Source organism: Drosophila biarmipes, chromosome 3L (genome assembly GCF_025231255.1).
Source record: "Drosophila biarmipes strain raj3 chromosome 3L, RU_DBia_V1.1, whole genome shotgun sequence".
Classification (NCBI taxonomy): domain Eukaryota; kingdom Metazoa; phylum Arthropoda; class Insecta; order Diptera; family Drosophilidae; genus Drosophila; species Drosophila biarmipes.
In genome coordinates, this window is record NC_066613.1 from 4,619,316 (window position 1) to 4,641,779 (window position 22,464).

The 22,464-nt window shown below is 48.7% G+C and overlaps 1 protein-coding gene across 5 annotated transcripts in view; it reads left to right on the plus strand.

Moving 5' to 3' along the window:
* Positions 1–22,464, plus strand: part of LOC108030736 (teneurin-m) — a 113,913-nt gene that overhangs the window by 52,504 nt on the left and 38,945 nt on the right. For all 5 annotated transcript variants that reach the window (XM_017103778.3, XM_017103779.3, XM_017103780.3 and 2 more), the window contains exon 2: positions 14,315–14,494. In XM_017103778.3, the coding sequence (XP_016959267.1) occupies positions 14,315–14,494 (180 nt within the window). The remainder of the gene's footprint in view (positions 1–14,314; positions 14,495–22,464) is intronic.

Genomic DNA, 22,464 nt, shown 5'->3' on the forward strand with positions numbered 1-22,464 from the left:
GCTTCGTACATTTGATTTCGAATGCAAGTTTTGGTTGCGTGTCAAACCGATTGCATTATGGGAAAGCTAAATTTGATAAATTTCCTCATTTTGACTGTGCCATTAGCATGAAAATGGTTTTTAATTGACACATAATTAGCCCCAAAGAGCCGGTTAGTTACTGATTGGCCCCGACAATGAGGCTCGGATGGGCCGTGACCATCGCAATTATGTAGAATAATTTTATTTGTTTCTACTGAAGGCTGCAGTTTCTGGCAAATATCTCCAACTGCGGCATTTAACTTTGACTTAACCTTGGCTAAGCTGCAGAAACCCCAACTGACTGTGGCAGCAATCGAAAGTTCGGCATATTAATTACTTTCTTGTTCCACTCTGCGGTAATGACCAGGCCAGCGGGAGTGAAAGGCCCCAGCCTCTGGCCCGCACGGAGATGGCCAGAACAGCGTCACGTGCCCATCGCAACCATATACGGCGTACTTAGCACTTCGCCCGGCGAAGGGAAACCTCAACCAAACCAGCATGCCACTGGAGAAGGCCGGTCTCTGTGGCGGTAATTAATCATCATTAGATTTTCGTAAACGGAGCGGATTTTAAGAGGGATTTGCAGCTCAGACAGACGGACAGTCGGACAGGCAGGGACGACGTCGTGGAGATAACTCAGGCGAACGAGGACTCTATCACGGGTCCTTCCCCCACCGAACATGCTCATTTAGTAATGATTTCTCTGTGGCGCCAAGTTTTTCTCCGCCCTGAGGGCACCATTTATCCTGGATGCTTGCGCATTGACAGCTTGGGTCTGCTTATCTGTCCTGCATTTGACATTTAGCATTAAAAACGCTTTAATAATAACGATATAATAATAAGGACGCCTCTATCCGGCTGTCTGTAGCAATCTTAGGGGCAGTGGGGCTCCCCGGAGCCGGCTCTCAACTAGATATTTATCAATTCATCAATCAACCGGCAGACAGATGGGTGGCAGAGGCAAGGACTTGCGAAACCTTTTCATCATTTCACTCGGCGCGACTACAATTATCCGAAAAAGCTCAAGTTCAGACGGATCTGGGGAGGGTGCTCCTGAGAGTCCTTCAAGAGGCATCATCAATCTCCCTTAGCCACGTAAGCAAAAATGGCGGACAGGAAACAAAACTTATCAATTACAATGGACACTACACCGGGCACACACGAGCACAAGGCCCGCAAATGCATGTCATATTTAAAAGCCAATGGTCAGCCAGAAGCCCTGGACGCCCTTGGCTTTGTCGTAGATCCCGTTGGGGGGAAAGCTCCGAGACTCCCGTCTCCGGATCTCTTTGTGGGCTGCATTTGAGTTATGACTTAAGCTGACATTTCATTAGTGAGCATTAAGTGTTCTGCGAATGAGTTCAACAACAGCGGCGCTGTCGTCCCAGGCTACCAGATGGGGGGCAGGAGGGCAGCAGGGGCTCTGAACGCGGAGCTAAGAGGAGCTGAGTGCTCCAGAGTCTGCTGGTTCCACTGGCTTTTATCCAGCGCTGCCCTTGGTTTAATTAGTCGTTGTCCGGCTGGCCATAATGCGGCATTCACACGAAATTGTTGACCCAGTTCTCGGCACACAGACAAAAAAATTTAAGATATTTTGCCACTTTATTGAAACTCAGTATTAAATCTATGAAGATACGCGGACTATTCCTTAACACACAATACTCAATACAATTTTAGTCGACATATCTTGATAGCTTGTTATTGTAAATTTTATACAATTTCTAGAAGAATATTTTAACGGTACAAATGATACTTAACAAATTTACTTCCGAATATTAGATTGATCCTTACCTGGTTTTTTCTATACACTGTCCTGCGCAGCTTCTTTCTTCTATTAATTAACCACGTTATTTACCAAGAGCGAAGGGCTTAAAAGGCCCGAATAGGCAGCAAACCGAACACATGTTTACCATTTGTTTATCGATTTCCGACCTATCCACTCAAAATCCCCAGGAACTAAAAGCGAAGTAGCGTGGTCCTTATCTGAATGACTATCTCAACTCCAAACAACAACAATCCGTGAATCGGGCTAGAGAAAATGGGAATATAGAAATAAAATTCAAATTCAAAGGAAATGGCCCGGCCAGGTCCTGCTCAAGTGGGCCACTCGAGTGGTTGGCACCGCCACTTGGAACTGAATGGAGCCGACCACGAACGACTCAATGGCTAGCTGACTGGCTGACTGAATGAATGAATGAGTGGAGAATGAACGAATGAACGATTTGCATGCACACAAAACATTTGCGCAAAACCGGGAAGCGAAAAATGTGCAAGCCAAGGAAAAGCGAGGAGGTGCTCCGGAGCGGGCAGTAGGATGTGGCAGGAAGGACTCGACTCCACTGCGGGTCAATTAATTAAGGCTAAATTAAGTGCAGCTGTGTAGTGGTCGAGTGAAGGATCTGCGGCTCCTGCCCCAGCTACTGCTGCTTAGCGATTCGAGTGGCAAGATTATAAGCTCGGCCCGAGCCCAAGCCTAAGGCATAAATCCTTGCGAGGACCCCCGGCTCCTGGGCCCCGTGACTGGTCGGAAACGGTTTAGTTCGTTGACCGGAAGTCGGACAACAAAAGTGCGCTGAAAGTGGTAAACACTGCCAAGTCTCTGAGGCTTCTGGCCGGTCCTTTCTGGAGCCCTGGCATGTGCAGATAAGCCGGCCTGCATTTGTATTGTCGGTAGGGTTAGCTGGGGAAGTGGCCTACCGGAACTGTTTTGGCATACAAATGAACTCTCAAATTGACAGAGAAACATGGACAGGAAGTGGCGGGTTGGGCAGCCAAATCTGGGCCACATAGCCGATAAGAAGTACCCTGGCGAGTCAAGCCACTCTCCCATGAAGATCGCACCTCGCAAAGATCAGTTTTGGCAGAGTCTTGAACCCACGCAGCATCTACTCGAGAGCGAACAATAAACACAATGATAGCCTCACAACAGCAGATAGCGACAGCCACAATAAAACTCAATAAGCAAATAAAGTAGCCGTGGAGGAAGGGGAGTCGCATCAAATTTGCATGGATTCCCGAGAAGAGTAGGGTGGGGCCGGCAGCAATTTATGATGGCGAAGCAACTGGACAATTGACTTGCCCCGTGGCATTGTAGGTGTACCAGGGAAGATGTCTGCAAAATGTTTGCAGCAATAAATTAAAGCGGACTAACTAACCACAGCAGAGCGGAGGAGCTGCGATTGCAACAAGATAATGGCAAATGAAGCCGTAGGAGTTGCACAAAGGCCTTCTCCTCGTCCTCCCAGCAACATGTTGCGCATTCAAATGAGAACGGAGCTGGACGCGTGACACGGCCCCGGGGGACTCCACACGATTACCCCATCACGATCTCCTCACGCCGGCATCCTCTTCTCGGGGACTGCGGGATCTGGCTGGAAACGCAGATGGGGAACCCACAAGGAGGCACGTTCATTCAAATTGCTGCTCCTCCCGGCGTGGTCATTGTTTGAAGCTCCGTTTCGGCCGCTGCGCCTGCGCAGTAATTTATTTCATTTATATTTCCCATCCCGCCTCGCATGCTGCGTTTTTATTATCATTGCATAAGCAAAAATGTGAATACGCCTCACATTGTTGGACTCGCGGCTTTCGGAGCCAGAAATCCAGAAACAGAAAGCCAGAAAGCCATTAGCTGGAGACCGCGACTCGTGTTCCTTGTTGCCCGCTGCCAGTTCCTTGTCTGACATGTGCTTGCGGCTACTGTACACGACAGCAGGACGGAGAGGAGGATGGGGATGGGGATGGGGGTAGAAAGATACTCAGATGCTTCCTACGCAGAACTGAGCCAGGCAATCGCTGATTTCCTGGGGGCTGCCAAAAGGTTGCTGTGTTCGGTTCGGTTCTGTTCTGTTCTGTTCTGACGAGACCTGATATGGATGTTTGCCCGGAGCAGCTTTTATTGGTTTTCTGGGCGGCCAACAGGTTGGGCTCCAGCTTATGCAACGTTCGAGGAGGTGGAGCCGGCTGCCGGGGCACCTGCTGTGAGCCAAATCAGAGGAAAAGTGCATTTTTATCAAATAATTCAGTCAAATTTCTCCCAAGCGATGGCATTTGCATATCGATTCGAAACCCATTTCACAGTTTCACGCTGCGCGACCCACAGATCCCAGTATAAATAAACGATAATTGGCCATTGGAGGGGGAAATAGAGACAAAAAGTGGCGCTGCAAGTGTCGGGCAACATGACAGGTGACATCGTTCACGAATCTCCCTCCATGCGATAGCTCCGATATCGATGGTGCATCTAGTTGGCTGCAGCTAATTTTTTCTCACTTGTCGTGTTATGCAAGCCAAGCTGGTTTCAATTTTCCATCTCGTTAGCATCACAATGGTGGCAGAAGAGTTATGAAAGCTCTAAACATTCATTAGGAAGACATTTAAATTAATTTGTGCCATATTCGATGGAAAGTTGAATTCCTCGTCCAATCAAATCTTAGATAACTGCCACATTTTTCAATCAGATGCACACTTTATTCGAGCCTTTTTATTTTTCTGGCTGACTACATGCCTGTGATTCCTGGTGTCACTAGGCAAAGCATTTGATGCCAAAAGCAGGACTCGCCAGCTAAATAAAATTCATCAAAAATGTTCATATTTATAAATATGCAGGCGCATTCACAAATAAACAACAATTGTTTGCGATGCATTACAATAAAATGGTGTGAAGCCATTTCTGCAGCTGACAGTGGCACAAAGGCCCCAAAAAGAAACAAATGCAAGAGTTAAATAAAATAAATAAAATATATAAACCAAATGCGGTTAGCCGCAGTGTGTAACAAATTAAATTATTGCACGAGCAATCAGCAACAGAGCATTTCCACTTTAAGGACGAGGAAATTTAATATGACATGACGAAACGAACGGACTGTCAATAGTGTTGCATTTAGCTGCAACAGTTTTAAGCATTCGTCTAGAATTACCTCTTACTCACAGTATCTCTCTTTTCTATCTTGCAGGTATGTTTCTCGATGAATTCCCTCTTGACTCTGAAGTCTCCCAACGTGAGTTTAAACTGTGCCCAGCTACAGCATGTTCCAAGATAATTAATGGACAGAGCAACAAACTCTTTCCGTTCCACCACCGACCAGCTCACTTTCGTTTTAAAGCTGCCAGGTGAAGCCAATAAGCCAAAGTAACTGGGTAAACACATGTCCCAGCACCGGCACCCAAATGGCCAACAATTTTTAAACAAGATAGAAAACACCCGGGAACACATGTACACACAGATACACCCGCACAAGCATAAACTCTGTGAAAATAGTTTCAATAGAGGCAGCAGCAAGCAAGCCAGCTACACGTGTTGGTGGCTAGCCACGCCCACCAGCCCACCGCCTCCCGCTCCCGCTCCTGCTCCTGCTCCTGCTCCTGCCATTGTTATTATTTATGCGAGCCAAACAGCAGCTTCCGTTTGTGCCACATGCGGCTGGCGGAGGCATGCAGCCGACGGAGGAGCATTTAAAAAATGCACGCAGCGAAGGCCTTGACTGCAATATGTTGCCTAACAGTGGGCGCTTGTCCCAGCTTTTGCTAGCATTTTTATAGATTTTTTTACCAGGTCAGCAGAGCAGACAAGTGCGGGCTGGGGGTCTGTTTTGCTGGAGCTTGGCTTGTTTAACATTTTCAACAATTTCCTTAATCACGGGCTAGGACCCCAGCTGCTGCTGTGCTCACTACCCCTTGCATGCAATTAAAAGTCAACTGTTTGTTTGTCCGCGAGTGTGCTGTGTGCGCCTCAAGTTATGCTGCATTTGGTGGCCGTTGGCAGAGCCTCCGCAACATTTTAATTGCTTTACATAATGCAGCAGGGCGGCTGTGGCTCCTTCTTTAATGTTCGCTGCTCTGCAGTTTTCATTATTTTTAATTGTTAGTGCAGCAGTGTGTGCTGGCACTAAAAGTGCGGCACAGCCTAATGGCTAAATTATTTTCGATGTGGGAAAAACCAATCAAAGCGCTGCAGGCTGACGACTGGATTGGTAAATTAGAGGGAAATGGTTTGTCCTTGTCGCCTGGCCGCAGCGCACTCTTTCCACTCGGCAACATCATTACTCACATGCCTCACAGCCTCTCCAGGACCAACTTTAGTGCTCTGCACGCAGCATAATTACCAGGCAGAAGTTGTTCCTTACTACCCCCACCCCTGCCCGCAAACAGGATCAGCAGGAGCAGGAACAACACCGGCAGGCAGAAGTAAACTTGAAAAATTCTGGGCAGCAGCTAAAGTTCTCAAAGACGTTCGGAGCTCAGAAACAGAAGCAGTAACATTAATAAAACCGCAAGTTTCCACCCCTTGAAGGCAGGAAAAAAGAAACCGAGAGTTTCGGCACTTTTCAATTTCGGGAGCACTTCAACTCCCCCTTCCAGCAGGGTCAGCTGGGGAGTCTGGAGCTGGAAAAGAACTTCACAAATTTAACGACTCTCCAAAGCCCACTAAAAGCCAGAGAGGAAGGAATCCGGAAAAAGAGCAGTGCAGGAAATTTAAATTATATTAGGGAAAATGAAGGGCCTTCTAGCAGACCTCCGCCCCGTCCCCGACCTTAGTCCGCTCGGACTTTTGCCATCAGAGCGAGTAATAAATAAACAAAACGACAAAGCTCAAAGCTGAAAATCTACACAAAGAACCACTTGACCAGGGCAGAAGCAATTGAGAGTAGAAAGACGGCATGGCAATAGAATGAAAACTTCGCTTTCAAGTCGCTCCAATTAAAGTTGCCCAGATGGAAATGGAGATGGATATGGTGGCGGAGGCGGTAACGGAGGAACGTACCCTCTCCCGATGTTTCCACATTCGTAATGCGAAACTTGTAATGTATACATGGCAGACATTCCATCAAAAAAATACCCTGGCCTCCCACCGCCAACCACCTTACCCGAAAAGTTTCTATGTACTCGCAATTTTCCCTGGCTTGCCCCACGTGACGAGAAGTTTTCCACTCGCTGGCGCTTTGTTGTTGGACTTCGATAATGATTTGTTGTTGTTGCCCGGCTCGTTCATGTTTCGCGTTTGCATAGCAACTTTTGTCAGCTGGCAAATTGAATGAGATGGCTGCCAAAGATGGAATCCAATTAGAATTTGAATCAAAATAGAAAAGTTCCTTTGAACGAGGAGCGGAAAAAATACGAGCACGAGAGCATTAAAATCGTTCTAATTGCTTCAACCAGTTGAGGATTGTGAAGGCACCCACAACTGTTTGTCTCTCGCCGAGTCTTTCGCATTTCGCCCATCAACTCCCCCCGGCAGCCATTGTTCGAGGGGAAACAAAGGCAAGAGCTTGGCAAGAAGGCCAGAAGACCATATCTGGCCACAAACTAAACCCTCGAGTGTCCCGAATGCACACACACCCACTGCCACGTGCAAGGGAAACCGAGCCAAATAGCTGGGTAAGGTTAGGTCATGTTGTCAGCTTGTTGCACTTGGCCCGAGGCTCATTAATAGAGCGATTATTTTTCTCTATTTTGCCCACACACCCTGCGCACAGTTGTGGTTGGGATAATAGCACTGGGAAGAAAAGAAATATCTAAGCTGACAGACGTCTTGATTTGATCATTCCTAAAGATCGTTCTTTTAAACTTATTAAAAGAAAGAAAAATTTTAAGATATGATTTATTTTTTTTGAGAATGCTACCTTGCCTACTAAAAACTTTTTTCCTATTGTTTTTCATATCTATTTCGCTCTTTTTTCTCTTTTTCGGCTTAAGGGGAATTTTAAGGCGGGGAAATCCAAGAAAGACCATTCCTTAACCTCAAACTTACATGATTTCTCTGCAGTATTACTTGGTTTATTGGGCTACGCAAAGTGGCTTCAACCTATTTTCCCGCCTATTTTCTTGACCCCGACTGTAGAAACTCGCATGGGTGTGTCACTCTTGACTTGTGTCGCGTCTCCTCCTCGGGTCGCTTGTTGACACTCATTGAGACAAAAGTGCTTAACTGCCTGCACTTTTCCGACGGCTGCAAGAGCAGCGGGCTGGAGAAACTACGAGTTCTCTTTCGCTTTTACCACTTGCTTTTAAGTTTTCCCGCACACAGGCACACTCCCGGCCACGTACAGATAAAGCTTTTATTTTCTGCTTAATTTGTTTGTAGGCTTTTGTGTTGCGGAGGCGGGTGGCGAGAGTAGCGCAGACAATGGCCGCCCCTCTGCCGGCTAAAATGTGTTGCATAACTGAAGGCGTTCGCGAAAAATGTCAAGCACCTCGGCTGGCATTACGACACGTACAGCGAAGAAGGTTAAGCACGCCTGACACGCCGTGAGTTATGGCGGAAAGCGAGCGAGGAGGGGTCAGGCCGGAAAGAAACGGCCTGAAAAGTGTGTGTTCTGGCCCCTTGGCTGCCACTTTGAAATGTTAATGAGCCGCAAGCAAATGCCAGTTATCTATAGCCTACTTTCGGTCGGCATCCGGCACAAACTTTTCGCTGCATTTCCTTCTCCCTCCCCCTCCTCCTACCCCTTTCTCTTTGCAGTCCTAGCTCCCACACAGAGGAAGCACTTATAATTTCGGTGTAATTTGCAGCGAATCAAATGGCAAAGGGCAAGAAAAGGCGCGGGTTGACCCACTTTTGCAGCAACTTCCACTGGCAACTTGCATTGGGAAATGTGTCAAATAAAGCGTTAAATTAGATTTCAGTTTCGCCGCTTTTTCCACCATTCATTTGGGCCAAAACTTTTGACTACTGGGCTGCGTCGGAGCAAATAAATCTTCAGAACTTGCAATTTTCAGAAACTGTCACTTGACGTTTATTACGTTCCAGCTTGACAAAGAGCCAGAAGTTATGCCAGGCCCGCAATCGAGTGGTGCTTTAAGGCTTAAAGACTTTCTTTTTCCGCAAGGGGCTTGGAAAGGGGTGGCTCGCTCACCTACACGGCAAAGGAAAAGCCGCAAAGTATGCGAGCGCTGAGACGTCGTCTAATAGGATTAGCGGGAAGGGTGAGAGCTTCGGGCGGAGGGCGCAAAAAATGAACTCAAATCGGCTGGCTGGCGGTTTTGGGGCCGTCTGCTGAACTCTGCGTGCCACAAAATCAATTAAGCAGCGTCGCGTCGCCCCTCCTCGCCCTCCCCTCGTCTTCCTGGGGAAACCGACTATCACAAGCTGTCGAGATAGTTTTTTGGTTGGATGTGGAAGGCTCCTAAGCAAACCGGGTCACTGCTGAAATTTGATTACCCCGCCGCAAAGCATGCTGCAGCTGAGGAAGGATTTGCGCCCCCGAGGGCTGCGTGGCCCAAGCAGGCTCGAATCAAAGTTTGATCCTCGCCAGCAGCAGAAAAGCAGCCTGAGTCTAAGTCTGAGGTTAACTAGCTCCCAAAATTGAAACTAAAGCAAACAAAGCGCCAACTTCTTGTTTTTCCCCGCCGGCTCCTTCTTTTTTGCTTTGGCCCGTTAAAATATTCGCATCGCGTGCCTTTGGCTTTTTACCTTTATGTCGTGTTTAGCATTAGCGGGGCTCCTTTCCCCGCTCCTTCTTGGCCATATCCTGTCGCCTGGATCTGTATCCGTCGACACATGAAACGTGACTAAGCTGACAATTGTGTCGAAGTAAATCCAAGTTTTGTGAGCCCGACTAAATAAATCTCCCAGGCGAGCGCAAAACTTTGACAAACAAAGATTGTGGATGCGCAGGGCTTTGCAAATGACGCACAATGGGCCATGTGTGTGTGTTCTGGGAGGTTGGGGTACCTACATGACAGGCGACATAAATAGTTGGGCAGGCTCCGGCTCCGGCCCCGCCTCCGGATCCAGCTTTAGCTTCGGTTCGGGCGGGGACTCGAGTTTAATAAACTGTACACATTCACCTATGCAAAGGAATTACTTGACCGGACCCGTGGCACAAGGAATTCACCACTAAACTTTGACAACTTTGTGCCGGAGTGTGTGCGTACGCTCTATTTATATGTCAAGCGCAGTCGGTGCAAACACACCGATACGCACAGAGATACGAGCTGCGTGGCTGTGTTGGTGCGAGTACAAACAGAGACTGTACACGCATACAGATGGCCCGCATTATGCTGCCCCTAGGGGGGGGGACAGGTCAAACTGGGCCTGTAACTGGATGCAATACACAGACACGCTACAAACAAAGCGCCCAATTGTCAGTTTAGACGCCTTTTGTTTGCTCCCCCTTGCACTGCCCTCCTGTATGTGGCCGCTGCTTATCAACAAAATGGCAGCAGAAGCTCTCCAGCATCCCAGCAACCCTGCAACCCAGAACTCGCAGCTTTCCAATCACAACAAAAAATTGCGTATACGCAGTGTGGCACACATGTGCACTTGCATTTATTCAACGCTGTATTGTGTGCCTCGCTTGTTTTCACCTGTCATCATCGCTGTCTCTCTGGATTATTGTTATTATTGATGGTGCTGGGGGCTTTGCCGCAACGTAATGAGCTAGAAAACAGAATGCTCCATCGATTAAGCGATTGTCGTCACCTTTTCCGGGCCCGACTGCAATGCAATTTCCCGCTTGGCATCTTTATCTTTCGCTTCCCACTTACTTAACTCGGGCAGAAGGAAAACAGGACAATTGCAGAACGAAACTGTAGTCGAGAAGCGCTGAGAGCGGTTGTCAGTTGGTTCCGCCCACCTGGGGACTCGGCAGGGAAGGAAGGACGGAAGGTGCTGCTAGGGACCCGGCTCAGGTCGCCTCATTTTCATTACTCCAGCACGCCAGCTTCACCCTCTGCTGGCAGCAATTCATGCTTAACTGACATTTCAGCTGTCATACCAAAAGTGTTTTACATTTCTCTCTCGTCACGGGAGCCGGGAACCGGGAGCTGGGTAAGAATTCCCCCCTGCCGAAGGTGTTGGAATGCCCCCACTGCCCATTGTTGGCATGCCACAAGCAGCTGGTGTCGCTTTTCGATCCCCGCAGCCCGCCACCGGGCCCTTAATTTAATTAAGATATTTCACCCGACGCGTGCTCGAATGTTTTCATCTGCTGGCCCGATAATGCGGCATCTCTAATTGAAGTTTCCCTGGACGCGTCGCATACGCCACGTCGCCGAATTCTCCTCAATTTAGCAGGGAACTTGCGGAGTACTTTTTCGCTGATTTTCCATGTCGGTTTATGGCTGGCTTTTTCTGCTGAGTGCATTATAAAAGCATTAAAATGCAAGCCAAAAAACCATAACCGAAAAAGGACTTCGGGAGGGGACAGATGGAGAAGGAACAAAGCAAGCCCAGCAGGGGAATTCGCTTTGTCACACACTGGGGAAAGCATTTGGCCTTGCAGCCTCCCGCCACCCAACACCCACTCAGCACTCCCTGTCTTCACCACCCCCGCCCTTGGTTATCACTAAAGCTCGCCTCGCTTTTTCATGCTCCGTCTGACGAAATGCCATTACACATTTTGCGTACCCTAAAAACAGGAGCAGGCACTACAACTACAGCGCATTCGCATTCAAAATGACAACGGCAACAGAAGCGCCAGCAGAGGAACAACAACGGGAGCAGCACAAACAAACAAACAGCAGAGGGGAAAAATAAATGCTGGGGGTTGTAGAAATGAAGATAAGCTGCTTATCAGCGCCATTCCCAGTAGTTGCCCGTTGTTCATTCGCCTGGCTGTGCCCCGTCCCAGCCTCCATCCTCGGCCTCCATCCCAGCCCATCCTGGCCCATCCTGGCACATCCCGCCACATCTTCTCCTTCTTCTTGCCTCCGACTGCGCTTTAAGTGGTCGCTTGGCATTCGCATTGGCTCCCAGTTCATGGCAGCTCCTCTACGCCTGTCTGCATGTGGATATAAATGCGGATGGGATGCGAACGGGGACGTGGATGGGGATGTGGATGAGGATGTGGATGTGGATGCGGATGCCAACTAGCAGGCAAACAGGCGACAGCAGCCACGACCAGTGCAGAATCCTCTCTGTTAGCCACTTTCCTTGGCCCCTAACGTGGCCATTGTCATCGTTGTTGTCTTTTTTGCCATTTGGCTAAGCCCTTGACTTGGCCAAGCTAAAGAAACGACCAGCAAATACCCATCAAAAACATTCTGTCAGCACTGAATAAATGTCACAAAGTTGTTGAATTTAAGAAGCGTTAAAAACGTTAAAAACGCTAACGTCCTATAAAAGTCGAGTTGAGTATAAAAAATCAATGGTGGTTTGAAATAAATTTTAAAGATTCCTAGGAGGTGTCTGGAAGGGTTCTACAATAGCTGTTTCAAAAAGCCCCTATCCTCTTCTACTGCATACTTTCAGGCCTCTAAAAATACATTTTAAAGTAGAATTTTAAAACACCAGCTTTTTGAATGGAAGTTATTAAAAGTAATTTAAACACAATGAATCGAAAGTACTAATATGCTCGCCAGGCCCTTGCTAAGAGAATTGACATTTTTGCTCCGTTCTTGCTTAATATTAAACTAATGTATGCAGCACGCCACAAACTCCCCTCCATTACTCCCTTTAGCCCGCCTCTACAGATCTTATGTGTATTTAAATGACGCCATCGCTTGTGCATGCAAATGGGGCTTGGTTAGCTACTTTAGCTTAACTTTTGCGCTTGATGACGATATAATTGGAGGGCAATGCAGCGTCGAGGAGCACCGAGTTCTTTGGCTAATGATAAGTTTCTAGAGCGGGGGATGGAGTCAAAAAACTCAGAACGTCACTCATACGCAACGGCGGCCTGAACGCGGCCATTTTCAATTTCCATTTTCTGTGCTTCAACTATAAGCGCCTTTAATCCGAAATCTAATTACACGCAAGGCAAAGACAAAAGTCTGCAAATATTCTCCGCCCAATTTTAATCACAGCTGACCGACCGTCGGGGCAACTTTGCCGCTGCCAATTTTGAGTGAGCATTTTTGGGGCAACTTTCGGTGCTTTTGCTGCTGTGTTTAACCGCGTGAAATAATCTTTGCTGGCAGGCAGTCTGCGCCAAATCCTGTGGCCCTCCCCATATTTTTGTTGTTGTTTCCGACGCCATGGGCGGGGGAGGGGCGCGGCAATCCGGGCAGCAGGCAGACAAGTTGGTGTCATATTTTCCGCAGCTTAAATTTCCCACAGCCAGGCCAGTGGCCACTTGTGCGCCCCGATTCTTCTCCTGGCCCTCTGGACCAGCTTAGCAAAGCGGCAGGGACGGAGGCGGAAAAGGAGCAGCCAGCAGCAGCAGGAAAAACGGGAATTGTCTCGGCCTAGCGCAATGCGATTACGGCCAAGGAGGCTCTTCAAGGAGCTCCCAGGACTAACTAACTAAGCCAGAGGCGGCTCACACACGCACACCGGGTCCTTAGAGGGCGCATTAGGACAGGATAGTAGGGCGTGGGGAGGGGTACGATTTTCGCGCCCGACAAATCTCAACAAATTTGAAATTTTCTTCCTTGGCCGTTGGCGCTTCCGTTTGTTGCCGCTTTTTATTAGGCGTTTCTGCCCGCTCTTCTGTCCTCTTCGCTTTTGGCGTTTGAATTTGTCGAGCATCCTGTTTGCTCGGCCCCCGCCAGTCCTGAAGCCCTCCAGAAGGCGCCCTCGAAATGCTTTTTAAGCCTACAAATGAGCTTAAAATTTTCTATGCGAGTGAATGCGAATGCTTTTGAAATTTATTACAGCGCAAGGAGTGAAGATGGTGGGGAGGCACACTCACACTCGCAAACACACACTGACACCCCTGCACAGCCATGTGCGGGTGCGGGTGGGGTGGCGGTGGGAGTAGTATCAAAGGCATTTCGGCACTCGATTTTCGTCGTTCTCATCGTCGCCTTCTCGCCGGCATTGAAATTTTTGAGCGCGGCAAATTGAATTTCATTTGAATGTTTTCCCCTATTTTTATTTATATCTTGTTACTCGATTTGGAAATTGCCTTTTGCCTGGTAATTTTCAGTTTTTAGAGTTTTGTATCTGTTTCGCCCGAACCCTCCCCCACCCATCGCATTTGGAATTCGAGCTTTCCGTGTTTGTTTGTTTAGCCGTGCCCGAAAAGCAGGGACTACAGAAGGAGACAAATTGAATTTTCTATGCTGTTAAATAATTTCATTTCGATTTAGTTCCTTTCGCCTGATTTTTGTGCCTGGCTTTCAATGCGAACTGATTGCAGCCCCCGCCCGCCGTTCCGTCAGATCCATTTGAAGTTTAAAAATTCACGAAATACTTTTAGTGTCAAATGTGCAATGATTTGGCCATTCACGATTTGAATGCAAAACGACCGGGAAAGTGGAGTGTGATTTATCGCCGGTTATTTTCCCGGAAGCGCCGGCCCCGAAACGCAATTAGGCTAAAAATAAGTTCTCGATCAAGCACTTCGCCGCTGTGCAAATATTTTGTGGCACGCCCGACTAATGCTCCCGTATTTTTGCAACCTATTTTCAGGCTTCCTCCTGGAAGGAGTCACGCCAACGGCACCCCCGGATGTTCCGCCGCGTAATCCGACAATGAGTCGCATGCAAAATGGCCGTTTAACCGTTAACAATCCCAATGACGTTGACTTTGAGCCGTCTTGTTTGGTGCGAACGCCATCGGGCAACGTTTACATTCCTAGTGGAAATCTAAGTGAGTAAAGCCCCGCTCGATCGCATCCCGGTGCCCCGCCCCATCTATCTACATATAAATCCCATTTGGAAAGTGTGCCGCTCGACCGCTCGTTTGCCGTCTAAAAGCCTCCGCAAAGCAATTTTTCCAGCCATATGCAAATCCAACCCGCAGCGAACCCATCGTCCCACACTCCTGCCCCTTTCGGGGCGACCATCAAAAAGCCACTTGACTCATTTAAATGTTTAGCGCTCGCATCGTGCACAAAATTCCATTTGCCATATTGCTATAAAAATGCAAAGCACAAAAAAAGAAGGGAATCGAACCCGCGCGGCGGAAGGGAAAAGGCCGCAGCATTTTGCAAATTTTCGGCTCTTTTGTTTCCTATGCGCCATGCGCCTAAAATGCCGCCATACATTTGCCATTTATTGTTTTTCCAACAATGTTCTTCGCCTTTTTTCCTTACGGCCGGGCTCAGTTCAGTTCGGTTCGGCTGGAATTGGTTTTGTTTGTGTTTTCGCTCTATGCATATCCGCAAGCAGGCTTTAGGGATAAAAACATTCGAAAGTGGAGTGAAAATAGTTGGCAGCGCGATGGAAATGGAAATGGCATGGTATGGCGGTCCAACAAACCGAAAAAAGCCAAACGACCGCAGGAGCCTAAACAGAAACCCGGAAAAAACTGACAAACAACCGCGGCGAATGGCTGTCGGAAGATATGATGTAACGTGGGCGGGTATTTATGGGTCTATTAATTGAATGGAGCCTTATCGAAGGCCTTTCATTAGAAGGCAGTCGATCCCTGGTGCATTTCGCCGCTTGCATTTGGGCTCTCGCCCCGAAATATCAACAAATTGCGAGGAGTAACGAAAGAAATAAACAAAGAAAATTGTTTTCATCCTGCCGCCACGCCCACCGTCCGTCTCGCACGTCCTTCGGACGGGCAGTCCCGTGCGTATACATTTGTGTAGCACACTTTCGGGCTGCCTGGCATTTGCTTTATGCCGCCCTTTGTTTTCCTTTTGCATTGTGCAAATACACACGCTCACACTCACAGGCACACACACCGCTATCGTATATATGCCGAGCTTTGTCTTGATTTTCCTGCGTGCCACATAATTTTCCCCGTCGTCGCTGTGTGTGTGCTATCCCCATTTTTTATCCAAGACATTTGTTTTAGTGAGAGCGCAGCTGGGCAGTTGGCTTACTTTCGAAACTGCCGTGTCCCAGGCGACTGTGGATTTAATGCGAAACTTTTGGCCAAAACTGGAGCTCTTTAAACTGCACATCGATGCGGCAGATGGACTTTGCATACGACACTGCCTAAGTGTTCTTTCTGTCCGCCAATTTGCATTTTGCACATCGATTGTAGGCCACCTCGGCCCGCCCCTCTCCAGCCCAAAGTGCAATTAAATGACTATTTATGAAATTCTATTTGCATTTATGCATAAATTGATAAACATTCTAACCTGCCAGCCGAAGAGGGGGATGCCCGGCAGGGGTCCGTTGTCATCGTAACACAAATATTGATTAAATTCTATATCAAATTGGGATTCAGGTTGGCCCGCACACACGCACACTCGCACTGACACAGGGATCTGTATGAATAAACATAGGAGGCACACACAATCACATGACATTTGGCAGCGGCCTCTTCATTCCGCCCGCCCCAAGCTGAGAATGTTTTCATTTCAATTTTTCCACCAGTGCCAATTTTTATGGAAAATACTATTTGTTGACTTCTGGCACCCGAAAAAGGAGGAGCGGCGCAGGGCCGAACTCGCAAATGAATGAATGAATCAGGCGGAGAGCACAGCCTGCGCTATTTTCCGGGAAAACTTTGTCCGTAATACGCTCTCGAACCCATGCATGTAGCTTAAAATTTCTGTGCCAGCTCCGGTGCGCGGGATGAAAAAATGCTTATGCACCATATGCAAATACATATAAAAATGGGCATTCTGCACGATTGGATACACACGCATCCCGTCGGGAGCAAAACAAAAGTTTGGCCAGGAGTTAAAAACATACGAGTGTGCGGCGGAAAAATGCATAAATTGCCGCAGCGCGTGAAAAACGAGCATTCAAAGGGGGCTCGTCCCGAACAAAAGTCGACATATTGGAGCGGGAGGACCCTCTGCTGTGATTCGAGGCCCGCCCGGCGGCAGCTGCTCCCGATTCCGTTCTTCCGCCTTTAAAGCTTTGATAAAGCGCTGGCCCCAGATTCACGTCCTGATTGGGCCGCACTTTGCACCCTAAATTGTTAATGACCCGTGAGGGGACCTCCGCAATCGCTGGCCCTGCACTTGAAAAGGACGACTGAGCACTGGCCATGCAAATGTAAACGGCTTCCGCCGCTGTCTGCCGCTCCTTCAACAACTTTCGAATCCCACATCTCCAGTGTCTAGTGCGGTGGCCGCCATCGCCTGCTTCGTTTTCATTATAATAACAGGCCGTTGCGGCATTTTGATGCGGCAGTCTGCACCTGCCACTCTCCCCTTCCTGTTGCTTTAATTTTTCATCGCTTTCGAGGTTAGTTTGCAGAAAAACTTTGCGCTGTCATTGACCGCTTCCAGCCCCCTTCCCCCTCCTCCTGGGAGGCCAGTCGACCTGTACTAGTTCGAGCGCCTAGACTAGGAGGGCCCACCACGCCCCCGGCGTCTGCAGGAAAAGTCCTGTCTCCGCCCGCCCGTGCGTCCTTCAGCCAGCATTCTTTGGCCAGTCCAGTCGTTGGGTCGTCGAGAGTCGGCAGTCCAAAGTCGGGAGTCTAGTTCACTGTCTATTGGCCGGTCGTTATTGCTTTCGACTGGGTCTGGTTCTGGTTTATCGCCGCTGCCAGCCATGGAAATACTCGTAAATTTGCCAGCATTTTTGCAAAACCTCAACTGACCTCCGCCCGCAACTCTTTTCGGGGGCTGGGGTGCGGGGATGCCCAGAAAGTGCTTTAAATTTGTATAAATATAAAGGCAGCATAGTGAGGACCAAGGGATATGGATAGAGTCGGCGGAGAGCCGGCACGTTTTGGTTTTTGCTGCTGCTTTTGCTGCTACTAAATTCATTCATAATGGGTTTTTGCCCCATTTCGGTGTGGCAGGAGCTCCCTCCGCGCCGCCCCGCATAGTGTATATAAATTTAACGTTTTTACGCAAACTGAAATTTATTACGGCGCAGCGTAGTAATTTATATTTTATGCCTGCTAAGTACGAGCCCTTGCCTTGGCACCGCTGAATGGATGTGTGGCATATCCTTTATCCTGCACTTTTCACGCACAATTTTAATTTTATCTGCAGCGGAGGAGGGCAGGTGGCGGCGACGGGGGCGGAACACCGCCCCTACCCGGCCCATATCCATTTCCATAGCCGTTCGATCTATGTGTGTTTCGGTTGCCGTTTTTTGTGACGCAACAAATTGCCTTCGTGTTCCGCTTGGCACTTAACTTCCAGACATGTATATATGGCCTGCGAGCGAGTGTGAGAGTGTTCGGGTGTGCATACATCAGCACACATGCATTCGGCCGGGCAATATGGCCATATAGCTCTGGCTTTGGCTTTGGTTTGACTCTGGCTTTGGCCATAGGTAAGAGCTGTGGCCATTTCGGTCCTCGTACGTGAATTTAAGTCCAGTTGTTGCTGTGGCTGTGGCTGTTGCTGCATTTATAGACCGGGCAATAACCATTTGGCAACTAGAAATTGGCATTTTATGTTCGCCTGTCTGGCCCGTCCTACCCCTGCTTCACAGGGGCAGCATGTGTATATCCTTTGATTTTTGAATGCAGATTGTTGCGGGATTTATTGATATTGAGTGCGATTGAACCGAACGACCCAAGTGGGGCCTACCCAAAGCTCTGATCTCTGCTCTCTCTCGAAATACCTCAAATTCCCAGCTACTCTGCTCGAAGTTCGAGGCTAAAAACGTTGGGTAAAAGCACCTGGAATACACTTCTTGGGCGACTTAATTAGGCGCTGGGATAAGTTTTCCCAGTCTGGGCTGCTGAATTTCTTAAAGCATACTTTCAGGTGCGCATACGAAATTACTTGGCCCGGCCCCGATTTCCTTTGAATCCTTTCGTCTTGGCCCGGCCTCCCCTCGAAAATATGCAGCGAAGTCATGCAGAACATTAACAAAACAATGTTTGCCTGCCTCCTCCCAGTATCTTCTGTATGCCCGGTATCCTCGGCTCCCCAGCATCCTTCGCAGCTGTCCTTGCTGGTGGCATTTATATGCTGCATAATTATGAGGCATGTGCACGGCTGGGGTGTCTGCATAATTTATATGTTTTTAATGATTTCGCCCTTCGCAAACATTTTTTAATGATTTTCAGATGGTAACATTGCATTTTGCATTAAGCAAGGCCCTGCCGTAAGATTTGCCGTTGTGGTGGCATCTATGTCTGTGATTAAAATTGCAATGCACAGGGAGCGTATGTGGCGAGTGACTTGGCTTTTGTTGCTGCTCGTCCCCGTCCCGTATAAATATGTTAATTAAAATAATGTTACCCGGCTGCACAAAACAAGAATGCCGAGCCAATGGCTTAGAATAGCTCGGCAGATGGCGGGGGCCGGTGGAGTGGATGGGTTCCCTGCAGGCCCGCTTTGTCGCCATTTTGCATTTACATGCCACGCTCAACGCCTTTCAATAGGCACACCCCGCCTCCGTTTCGCCACAAGGAGTGCGCACATTACTCGACATTACGTATACGCAGTGGAGCGCCTGGCCAGCCGCACGGAATGTAAACAAGCGGCAGCAGCAGCAGCAGCATCGTCAGCTGCGGGGAGTGACTTCCGTTGTGGGAAATGCCGACAGTGTCTGGGAAACGTCTTTTGTGCCTTTTCTGCTTATTCAAAATAAATTAAAAATGGAAGAGGAAGTGGTTTGGTGCGAGGAGAGAGGAACGGGCGGAGTCGCCGGGGAAATGCAGCCAGCCATCGCATAATTATGAACTTGAAAATTCCTCAGGGAGGGGGATAATGCATAATTATTTAAATAAAGGCGCTGCGTTTTCGCCGCCCACTCACTTTCACCGCCAGCTTCTTGAGACACGTCGAGTGGTTCAATCCTTTTGGGGATCGCTTGCCTCCCCACCCAATCCAAATGAAAGGCCAACAGCAGCCAGATTACTCCATATGAATTTTTAATTCGAGTATTTTTGGAACGCAAGTGAGAGTTGGCCGCACGAAAGCAAAACTTCGATAAATAATATATACCCAAGACTATTCCGAATTCATATTTCATTCGACAGCTTGCCAAGGAGGTTTTGGGGCTTAGGGCTTCCGCAGCGGCTTCCACCCGAATGATAAGTCATTCAACTGTGTGAGGCGAAGGATCTTGTGACGTGCCATGCATCTGGCTGCCTTTTGCCGTGCAGTTGCCATATTCGGCTGCAACGGTCTTGTTGTTGCCCCAGGTCATGCAATTTTGTGCTGCGACACGAGAGTGTCTGCCACACACACCCACAGATCAAGTTGCCCCACATCCTTCCGCTGCTGCTGCTGCTCCTCCTGCTCCTCTTTCTGGTGTATGAAAATTCATTTCAATTAGTGAAATGGTTTTGGGATTTGTACGGCAAACCACCAGCGCGCGCTGAGCGAAGAAGGGAGTGCACGTCACTTTGGTGCCGTGCAACGAGCGAGTTGCAGCAGCGGCAGCAGCGCTTGTTGCAACTTTATTTACCTTTACTGGGGACACACTTGCAAATAGAGACTCAAGCGCGCGGACTGCATGTGTGTGTAATTTTGTGGCGTGGATTAAGAGGCATGCGAGAAACTTATGGAGAACTCCCCGTCCCAGTGTCTTGAGGAGGCCGTTGAACTGCAGGGCCCGATAAAGGAGACTGCTGGGGTAGCGAGCTGGGCGGCCAAAAGTATGCCAAGGCAACAGATATTTAAACTTTAATGCGGGGAAACGAGAGCAACGTTGTGTGTTTAAAACTTTTTCCTTCGCTTGTCGTTCCCGTGGCTGCTTTTTCTGCCCCGCAGCTTGTTTAGGCAACGCAACAAACTCGTTTTCCTATCCGGCCACATCTCTCCCTGGCCCTGCGCAGTTTTGCTTAAGTTGCTCCCCCGACGACACTTTTTTGACGCTGTTTTATCAGCGGACCGGCGGCGGCGGTAACAGTATAACGAAATTTATGCAACTAACCAAATGTTTTTGTTTCCGCATTTTTATCGCCCTAAACGTTTGTCGAAAAACACAAAGGGAGTGTGCGAGTCATGTGGGGCCGTAGCGACTGCTGTTTCAGAGTTTTATTTCCCCAAGTTCCGCAGGGAGTGCTGACTTCAATGAGAATTCGCAAGCCGGGGAGAGAGTTCTCGTTGAGAGAAGGCAGCGCCCTTCAGATACCCTTATGGTAATAGCCTTGACTCCTGCCAGCTCCTTGACCCCCAAAAGTGGACCGCACACACACTCGAGCCCGGCAAATGTATCGGTCAGAGAAATCTTACTTTCTTGAGCGGGAACGGAAAAGTTTTCCGGGAGCCAGACGGAGGGCAACATATTGTCGCACTCTATAAATTATGCGCATAACCAGAGAAACCCGAGCCGGGAGCCGGGAGCAAGGAGACTGTAGCCAGGAGCAGCCACCCCAAGGAACATTCGGTTTGTGGGATTCGGTTCGGTTCGGTTTCTGTCTCGAAAGAATGAGAAACCAGCCAAGCATAACTATTACAATGGCAAAAAGTTTAACTAGTCATGTGAAGGCTCTCCATCTCCGCCAGCTCCACCTACGTCTCAACTTCCACTTCCACTTCCGCCCCGTTGGGTGGGTTTAAATTTACTATTATTGCTTTACCTTCTACATGTGTAATGGGCCTAGGCTGGTGGCAGGAAACCACAGCATTTGTCCGGGGAGTTTTGCACTTGGAGTCGTTTTCACAAGGTGTTCTCGGGTCGGGGTGGCCGCTTGGCTGCTTGGCTGCCTTAGTTATGGGCCTTAAAACTTGTCACACTTGTCAGCAAAAAGTTTCCAACAGCCCGAAGATGAATCGGGCCAGAGAAAGGGGTAACCAAAGTTTGGGAACTCGACCGAAGGAAGGATGAGGCGATGGATGACGTAACTGCGTTTATTTGCTAACCCAATGAGCATCGCAATTCCGAGCCAGCTGGGATTATCAATGATGGCTTTGGCCAATTATGGAATATTGTCGCGCCGGAAGGCAGGGAGCACGTGATTGATAAATGAGATTTAGCTTTTGCGGGCCTAATTGTATGCAGCGTGTGCAGGCACAGAACAGGCAAAGGTACAGGAACTGGACTCTCCCGAAGACAAGGACACCGGGGCACACTCAGATAATCACAAACGACATAATCACAGCAATTAGGTGCATTAGTTTATGGTCAAGCAGCAGACACACAGAAGGGGCGGGCCGACTGACAGCCGGACAAGCGGACGGATGGCCAATTGCTTTGCCTGGTTACGTCAGTTAGTTGGTCAGTTAGTTGGTCAGTTAGTTGGTCAGTTAGTTTGTCAGCTGGCCAAAGCCGGCCACGCCCCAATTAGTTTGGGCCCCACTGGCGCCGCCGCCCGAATCTCTGCGCCTCAGATTTGCTTACAATTGACAGCTGAGTGACATTTGGGACTTAGGCCGGGCTTATATTTTTCCCCTGCAAGCGAACATCGAGTTGACATTCATTATTCAAATGTCGCACCCGCATGGCAGACATTCCGTAATCCCAGCTTAGTCTTTCATCACACAAACTGATTAGGCACAAGAGAACCTGACAACTGATGACCACAATTGCCGTTTAATTAAAGCCCAGGCAGTCGGAGGTCTGGGTGGGCTACAGTGGAGCCCAGTGCGAGGCGGCAGGAGCAGGGTTTCGAGCAAAGAAGCTGTCATAATCATTGCGTTGCCAGTTTGCCGTGGGAAGGGGTTGTTTTCCCAGCGGGGAAGGTGGTAAACACTAAGGTAGGCCTTCTCCATTATTCAGTCCGCCCTCATTAAACATTGAACCCAGTGCTTTTACGGGGAATAAACAGAGGGCGTCCGGGGTGGGATA